At 44.8% G+C, this 9,326-nt stretch overlaps 1 protein-coding gene across 1 annotated transcript; it reads right to left on the bottom strand.

The window, feature by feature from the left end:
* Window positions 1-9,326, bottom strand: C1S (complement C1s). Its single transcript, XM_030020358.2, has 12 exons — window positions 9,165-9,326; window positions 8,644-8,709; window positions 8,010-8,214; window positions 6,633-6,810; window positions 6,242-6,367; window positions 5,378-5,577; window positions 5,005-5,158; window positions 4,655-4,770; window positions 4,343-4,421; window positions 3,951-4,088; window positions 3,362-3,436; window positions 1-1,233 (listed from the first exon to the last, which is right to left on the bottom strand). The coding sequence occupies exons 2-12, from the start codon at window positions 8,646-8,648 to the stop codon at window positions 440-442; spliced, it is 2,070 nt and encodes a 689-aa protein (XP_029876218.1). The 5' UTR covers window positions 8,649-8,709; window positions 9,165-9,326; the 3' UTR covers window positions 1-439.

Raw genomic sequence — 9,326 nt, forward strand, 5'->3', positions numbered from 1 at the left:
GCAATTTGGATATTCTTTAATGCTGTTAGGTATTCTGAACAGTACAGGAAATAATATAAATCAGAAGCCAGGCTCTGAACATACCCTGGGAACCAACCATTATTCTGTCTTGTCTTCATTGAAATCTTCCTGTCAGGTCGGGCATGGCTAGGTCTTCTCCAAACGGGAAAAAATGAGATAGAAAAAAATGAGAGGAAGCAGAAGGAGCCTCTTTATCCAGAATAGCATCTTCCTCTTATGCTGCTGTGAGTGGAAGAAAGAGAATTTCCCCTCCCAGACACAACGACAGTGGGAGGAACAGATTTATATTGCTGACTCTCCACTCAGCACAGACACAATGAGTAGGCCCGTTACATACACAGAGTGAACAGGATCACAGCCAGCCTGAACATGTAACCATCACATTTAGAAAGGGTGACTGTGCAGAAAGGAGAAATTGCTAATCCTGCCAAGTTTCTTCACTCTCATGCTTGCTCATGGTCTCTGTAATCCAGTCCAAATAACGCACTACCTTGGTGTAAAGACCAAAGGTACCACATCTTGGTCCCCAGGAGATCAGCCCGGCCACATAGTACCGCCCGTCATCACGAGGATCTTGGATAGCGTAGGCTCCACCGCTATCCCCCTTACAGCTGTCCTTGTCACCACCAGCACAGATCATATTGTCAGTGAATCGGTAAGCACTGGAATCAGCGGAGCCCTCTGGTTTCACAGATCGGCACTTATCCATGTCCACCACGGGAATCTGTGCCTTCCAAAGATAAATAGGCAGTCTTCCTTTCTCTCTCTGGCCCCAGCCAGCAATGTAGCCCAGAGTCCCTTCTTGCAGCTCATACTCGGATGATTTACCAGGAAGACAGAGGGGTGAGATGTCTGGGCCCATCTTCACAGGTTCCCTCAGCTTCAGTAGTGCAATATCATTATCAAAATCGGTCCTGGTTTCTATGGGCTGCTTCTTCCAATCAGGATGGATGAATGAAGCCTCTGAGACCAACCGCTTGCCCTCCTTGTACAGGGTGTTTTTACCAACATTGATTACCCCAGCATACATGTTGGGGTTGTCGTATCCCTCCAGCACATGAGCTGCAGTCATTACCCATCTTTCAGAGATGAGTACGCCACCTCCTCTTGGGTAATCGAAATACACCTGCCAGGGAAAGTTGCCCTTTTCTGCACGGGTGCCTCCAAAAATCTTTGCTTTCTCTTTGATGGGATTACTAGGCACCCCACAGACTGGGAAGAAAAGAAAACAAGAGGAACCAGATGAGAGAATTAGCAGTTACAAATAGGGGGTTCTTTGGTACTGCTAAAAAGCCCGTAGTCCCCTCCTTCATGTGTCCTCTAAATCATTTTTGATTCTGAATAACCGATGTTTATCTTCTGTGTCATAGAGTTTGCAACTAGTATTTACAGAGAAATTCAAGAAAATTCAAGCAAAACTACTATCAACATTCAATTTAGGCTGAAAATACTCATTCTCAAATTCTTGTTCTGGAAAGCAGTTGTCACTGTTGGGTATGTCAAAGCTCACAATTTAATTGCATTCTAGTTAGCATTTTTCCTTTGCTGAATTATGTCCTGTAGGTGAAGGTATTGTCTTTGAAAAAGACAAGAATTTGCCTAAGTTCTTAGAAATATGACACTGCTATTTAAAATGATTTTTTTTTTTTTTTTTGTGAACTCCAGATCGTCTCAGGTTAAGTGTTCAGTTTTGTCACTGATGTTTTACCATTTTTCCTCTCCATTCTCTTAGTATGTAAAATCTTAAGCAGTGGGTTAATGGAGATCTTATCTGTGGGTCTTATGGGTGCAGAGGTGCTCCCTGCTCCTTGAGTAAAATGTTCTGTAAGGTTTCATAGAATGTGAGCACTAAGAGCATAAATAAGGTTGGTCATTCTGACATAGCTAGGAAATTGATTTCTTATCACATTGCCTTGTTTACATTGAACCCTTAGTCATACAGTCAGAGATTAAGGAACTACAGCCGGTAGGTAGCTTCCAATTCAAATGAAGCAGAGTTTGTTAAAAAATTTCATGTAATCATAGAAAGATTTAGGCTGGGAGGTACCTCTCAATCTCTCTACTTCAACCTGTTCATCCCTAACTGCCCTTCCCCCTGCCCTCCTAACTGCAAAGCCAGGTTGCTCAGGGACATTGACAGGTGACTTCTGATCAACTCCAAGTGTGGTGATTAGCCAGCCTCTCCGGACGACAGTTCCAGTGCTCTGGGGGAGCATTTTTCCTTAAATACAATCAGAATTTCCTTTGTTGCAACTTGTGTCCATTGCCTGTCTTTGTCTTTCATTGCTGTGTCCCACTAAGAGTTTGGCTCCATATTCTACAAAGAATTTAGTATCTACAAAGTTACTACTTTCTCTTGGGTAGTAAATTCCCTGAGCTTTATCTTACAATTTGCCTTTTGCACTGTGCACTGGTAGAGTCCAAGTCACTGGCTGAGCTGGCCCTTAAGAGGGTTGAATCATTTTCAGCTGGATCCTGTACTTTGCCAATGAGGATTTGGGTGTTTGGAGTAGTGAACAGGCATCATGTACAACTAGCCCTAGGCATGCTGCCTCCTCTGAGAGGGTAAGCTGAACAGCATACAGAATACATAGGATTTAAAATTCTCTCTATCAGCTGGAAATTAAGACCCAGCCATAACTTTCAGCAGTCAGGAGCAGGAGTAGTACCCATGCACTTCCCTCCTCAGTATCTCCCAAGGACACGAAGAGAGGATGAGAAAGTCCTTGACAGGGATCTTGCTTGACCTTTCAGACCCAGTAAGTGCAGCTGAATACTGAAGGACACATTAAAACTTAAGGGTTTAGGCTATGACTTCCAGTGAGAGCAGTGAAAGACCTTTCCCTATAGTGCTGCATCTGTAGTGCCCGGTAGACAGCTGGGCACTACCCCCAAGAGAGGTTTGAAGAGAAGCTACAGCTCTCAGTGTAGCTTGGTAGGGACCAAAGACAGAAAGGTCCAGCATTGTCAGACATTGCTTTTTGACCTGTCTGTCTTTTTGCTACCTGCAATGCAGACAGAGATCTAAAGCACTGAACAACTTGAGAATGTGTACCCTTGAAGGTAGAGAAACTGCTGCAGAAACACACACTGATACTTGAAGAGGTCCTGTTTTACCAGTTGTCTTGTTATGTTGCCCACTTTTGTTTCCAGTTTCTTTCTGCTGCCTCATCTGACCTTTCTTTGGGGCCCACAGCTTTCAGAAATACCCTGTCCAATGTGATTCAAAGAACACAGAAAGGATCAACTGTACTTTTGGGCTTAACAGTTTTAAAAGAGAGAGATGAAAGAAGCAGTGGACTTCATATGCCACGTGTACATATACAGTTTTTGGTAGTACCTGGGACACATTTTGGTAGATTTGTTCCCATCTCTTTGTTGACCCATTCTCCACTGGCTGAGCACTGATACACCGCTTGGAAAACACAAGAAAAAAGAGTGTCATAAGGATACAATCAAGATGAAGAGAGGGTAAGTAGCATTACTGTATAAGATGATGTATTAACCTTCTCATTTCCAAAGCAAGCAGAGCTTGGTAAACATTGCTGAGATCTCCCTAGAAGCACACAACCCCACCAGGGTGCTTCTGCCCCTGTTTTGGAGGGACCTCATCTAATGGATTTCTTGAGTCCTTTACTTCTCCACCAGAAATGTGTGCTATATGTGACAAAAATCTCCACGGTTCACACACCCGCCAAATGGAGAGAGGACTTGCTAATGCATTTAAGGTCAACAGCCCAAGTACAGACGTTACTAGTGTATTAAACACAAAAGCGACACAAAACTACTGCCTGCAACCCCACCACCAATAAGAACTTTTTCCCAGTCTTGACCTGATGGGATATAATCCCAGCCCCGTGATGATGCCAGTACCATTTCTTAGACCTTTGATCAAAGAAATATGTTTGTGTAGCAGAGGCAATGCTTACCATCTCCTTTGGTTTTCAGGGTATAGTAAGGTGCATCACATTGATACCGGAAAGCAGCTTTGTACAGAGGCTCATGAAGTTCAGAGACATATATGGCTTGGGCATTGTCAATAGCAATGGGATCACCGCAGTTCACAGCTGTAGAGAAGAAACAAAAATGATCAAATATAATCAAAGGGGCAGCCTCACCCAACGATATGATTATTCTGTATGATGGGGGACCACTCAGCTCCTCCGGTCCCCGTACAGTCATCAGCGCTCACTTCCTCTGTCCCTTCAGCATGCTCACATCCCAGTCCTTCAGCATTCTCCTAATGTGGAGATATAGTGGGTCTAGAGCCTGAAGGCTCCATTCCAGTCTGCTTGCCACAATACAGAGACAGGTCACTTACGAACACAGCTGAAATGGGAGTTGCTCCATTCACCGTTGTCCTGACAGCTGGAACGAAAACTCCTGATGCTGTCTCGTTGCTAGGGAAAAGAACACATGATCCATGTAAGTCGCTGACCATGAAATATATCTGACACAGGCACTCCAGCGAAGGGTCCTCAAAATGCTGTGGTGGCTGGAAGAGGTTTCCACTTACTACAGCTGTGGTGAAAACATGTGAGTCCCCAAAGGTGCTCAGGACACCTGATGGGAAACGGCATCAGGAAGCTGCTGAGGGGGCCAGAGAGGATATATGCTTTTTAAAGTAACTTACCCTCACAATTTCATAGCCTTCCACACAGGTCACATTCACACTGTCCTTTAAGATATACCTCTCCTTCTTTGGGTCAAGAACAGAGTTGGGGATGACACTCAGGGGACAGGTTACCGCTTTGAAGAGATAGGTGGAAATCAGTGATTAACTGGTTCAATATTTACTCTCCTTCCAGCTCCCAACTTCTTTCTCCCCGGTGACTATTTTCCCTAGTAAACAGGCATCCTCTGTTTACTCAATACCAGCAGCTGTGAACATGTTAATGTGCTGTGGTACCATGAATCTGACCTGGGACAAACTCTCTCCCTAAATCAGCAGCAGAGGGAACGCTTTCCCAAGTGTTTACTCACGATCCCCATAGTAGCGTATTTTCCAGCCTTTGTGCTGAACTGCATGGTTTGTCTGGAAGATTATGTCAAGAATGTTGTTCCTAGTTTTGATTTCAGGAGGACCTGGGAATTTGCTGCCACAATAGGGACCAAAATGCTGCTTTCCAGAGACAAGCTGGGAAAATAACAAACAAGAAGAAATGAGAAATACCAAATGTATTCAGAGGGATATTCAAATATATATTCAGTATATACATATTCAAATGTATTCCCAAGAACTTCAAAAGGCAACAGAGTTGAAAATAAAGTTAACCAGTCAGAGAGTCTTCTGAATATGAGGAGATTGAGGGGAGATCCAGAGTATCCTCACTCCCTCCCTAAACCCCACACTTACTGTTAAGCTGTCGTGGCAACTCCCTCCTGAATCGGCTGGTTCCACATCGAAGTCCCCACTGCTTATGGTCAACGCCACAAAGAAGCCTGGCCTCAGAGCCACTCGGTACTCACACCGCGAGTTCTCTGGGTACTGGTTGGGGTAGTTGGGGCTGGCAATCTCCCCTGATGGCTCAGTGAAGACATTTCCACTGCAGTTCACTAGGATCAAGGAAGGAACACAGGTAGGATTCAGAAAGGAAATGGTCCGTGTACGAAGCTGACAAGCTTTCCGTCTTCGACTACATCTCCAGTCCCCCCAGTCACCTGCATTAACCATGTCACAACATTGCATCTTTCCAAGAAACGGAACCAGGGCCACTCTCTATCCAGGGACTTTAACTTCTAGTGGCTTTTCTTTTTACCTTCCACCTGCGATTTAGGCCCTCTTCTCTCATGCTTATGTCCTCATATTATACTGCTTCCAATATGCATCATTTGTGACTTTGCAATTTTTTGATTCAAGCCAAGCAGCCCCTTGGCTATTTTTGTTTCTTTATTGAACTGCCCTGTTTGGTCAGAAATTTAAAGATTCACAGATAGCAGTATGCTAAGAAGGGTCCCCGTCACAGTCTTTAAAGAATGGCATTTAGTAGTTTCTTAATTCTCTTGACACACAAAAAAAAGAATGTTAAGAATATGTTAATAGAAATTCCCAAAATCATGGTCTACTGCCAGTTCATATTTGCACTGGGATGTTTTTTTCCTCAACGTACACCTGTCACAACTGGTTGAGAAGGTTGATAGAGAAGGTCTTCCACATACAATATCCCACTTGGCATAAATTAACTCTTCCTCTCGAGCACAGCTCATGTAGATCTCTTACCTCCACATGTTTTCTGATCCTCATAGAGGAAATAATCTGGTGGACAGGTACAGAAGTAACCTCCAATATAATTATTACAGTAATGACTGCAAGGTTCATCCACAAAATCCGTGCACTCATCCAAGTCTGCAAGTGTGAAAAGATGAATCAGCCAAGATTAGGAGAGGGCCCTAAGGGCAGGAGGAAGGTGAGAAAGGGAAGCAAGCACTGGTGGACAACAAGGAAAAGCTATCTGTAAGACAGCATTTATATTGGCCATATAGGAAAGCAGTCCTGTCTGCTGGGATCTCTTTTAAATAAGGCATTCTCGTAAGGAAATCCCTTCTGTCAGCTTCCTCCCCGCCCCAGCCTGGACACTACAGAGAATCAGAGGAGGCTGTTGTAACCTTACCCACTGCAACATAGTAGGCTGCAAAACCAGTGAAACGCTCCTCATTGGAAAAGTCTGATTGGAAGCTCATAGTGAGGGTGTTAGAAGGGACAAGAAATTCCTCCACAATTGAGGAGCCAGGGGCACGAGGTTTCTTCCGCCCACAAAGCACGCCTTCAACACGGCCATCAGACAGGATCTGCAGAAGAATGCAGAGAGGTCTTATCTCATTACAGGAATACGTGTAATTACCAACTCTTGAGTCTTTCAGCTTATAGGTGGCTAACCAAAGGCCCCTAAGTTGCATGCATTTCTCACAACATTCCAGTAGATCTCCCAGGGCACCGCTATGTCACACAGCTAGCAGGAGGGACCAAGGCTGCTGCGTCATCCACCGAGCTGGCCAAGGGTGGAACACAGCCGGCCAAGGTACAGCTGAACAGAGCCCCTAGACAACCAGTTTCACGACATTTGGAAGACGCTTGAGGAGCGTTCCCTCCTGCTGACTTCCCAGCTGTGAAATACCTGTCTTAATTTCTCACATACAAATTAATCCAGAAAGCTTTCTGTTAACATCCTTTCCTCAGGCCCCTTTGGACAAAAAATCAACACTGTGGTTCAAAATGGCAAAACCAATCACTGACGGTCTGCAGAGCAGTCTAGCAAGTTCATCAGTTTGTTGCAAAAGGTCCTTCTCCAAGGTGTCTTTCTGGTGCTGCACCTGGTCTTATTCACCCATAGCTATTGCAGGATAGGATGGTCTTGTTCCTGCCTGTTTGTGTGGAAATGCTGGATCTTTCGTGCCTTGTGGGACGACACGGAGCAGAGCTAGTGGGTCTCTAAGTTTTAAGAAACCTGTGAGGCATAGATCATAGAAAACTGTGGTGCAATGGACCACAGCACTTTGAGTGCCCACTATTCATGCACAGATCTCTTGATTGTTTTTAACCTCCATCATTTCCAATTAATTTCTGATTGCATTAAATTATCTGTGTCCACTCATGGATTAATTCTGAATAATTTCAGGGACAGAAAAGCAATGCCCTAAGAAAATGGTCCTTTTATACCTACAGTTCACTGGCTAAGAATATGCCTTGCAATAGAGAGGTGCCAGTGATGGCTAAGAAGGCTTTTCCTATGAATATAGGAGAAACACGGGGAGGGGGGCATAGATGGGACACTCAGTTGGCATACAATGCTCATGAGGTTATGAGGCAAACTCAAATCAATTTAGTGACTGCTAGTGCAGATACACTCAGTCGTTTGGGCTTCTTGGAGCTCAGAACAGGAAGGATGTGCCCATCTTCTCTTTCAGCCCTGAGCTTTGTACGCAGCTTTGCTGTTCTGTGCTCTAAGCTGCCTTTTTGCCTTTTTCTCACTTGAGGACGGGGACAGTACCTTCACAAAGTCATACTGGCAGTTCTGCGATGGTTCAAGATCCATATGTGTGAAATAAAGGCGAATGCCATATCCTGAAGGGACCTGGATTTCCCAAGACTCCTGCACATCATTGGGATACACCTGAGGATAATTGGGTGACAAGATCTCACCATACATGGAGTCTGCATCAGCCCAGACAGGGAGACAGAAGAAGATAAGGTACCTGAGAAAAGAGGAAGGAAGATGACATTGCAGTAGTCTTCTCTGTCTGCATACGCACGCACTCCCCAGTGAAAAAGCTAGTCTTTGGCTGTACATAGCATGCAGCATAGCTCCTGGCTTTGGAGATTTAATGACCAACCCTGTGGCTGTGTGGGCCTTGCCTTTCTCCTGTAGCCTTTCACACAGAAGGAGTACAACCTCAGTCATGCTCTCTGCTCCTCTCCAGCTCTCTAAGAGCTGGTAATGTGGCAGGGGTTGAACACAAGGGTCTTAAGTGCTATTCCCTACTTCAGTGCCTGGCTCTGGAGCCTACTAGGGCTATAGATACATTCAGATTTGAGAACCAGTACAGTACTACAGGAAAAACACCTCATTTATAAAATGAAATTATTAATAAACCTGAGTTCCCTTTGGAGATTCAATAACTCACCACATCTGGAAAAAAGCAGATCTTCCTTTCTGAAAACTTTCAGGAATTGGACTTTGGAGTTACGGTCTGGGACAAAAAACAGTGTGAATGATTAATGTTGCCTCTGCTGCTGCATGTCTGCTAGGCAGGTCAAAGACCGTAAAACCCCAGCTTGTGGAGAATACGTCAATGTTTTGCCTCAAAAGCAAGTTTATATCTCTGTTCCTTCCTGCATACAGCAACCCCAAGCATTCAAGAAGGGATGCTAGGCTCCATACCAACAAAATGGAGAGATGATCTCTGTCTTGGTACTCACGTTCTCCCCTTACGAGCATCAGCGTCTCTAAACACCATGCCGGTGCACAGCAAATTAAGACAGAAAGCACCTCCCCCCCGGGGTACCCAATCCCTTCTTCCCAGCACCTCAAAAATCATGCTAAGACCCTGGGGCTGGGGAGCAGCTTGTCCTGACTCTTCTAGCTGTCAGACAGCGATGCTCAGGAATATTTTCCTTTCTCATTTCTAATGCTTGCAATATTTACCTTCTCTCCCTAGTTCGTGTCTGGTTTTCTTCTCTCTTCCCTTCTCTTTTCTCTCTTTCTCTTTTATTCTTCCTGTACACACCCTCCTCGGAACCAGGCTGGGGTCTGGGGAAGGAAGCTTCAATTCCCAGTATCGCAGCACCCTCTATCTGCGGGATGCGG

This window comes from Aquila chrysaetos, chromosome 7 (genome assembly GCF_900496995.4).
Source record: "Aquila chrysaetos chrysaetos chromosome 7, bAquChr1.4, whole genome shotgun sequence".
In the NCBI taxonomy this organism is placed as follows: Eukaryota; Metazoa; Chordata; class Aves; order Accipitriformes; family Accipitridae; genus Aquila; species Aquila chrysaetos.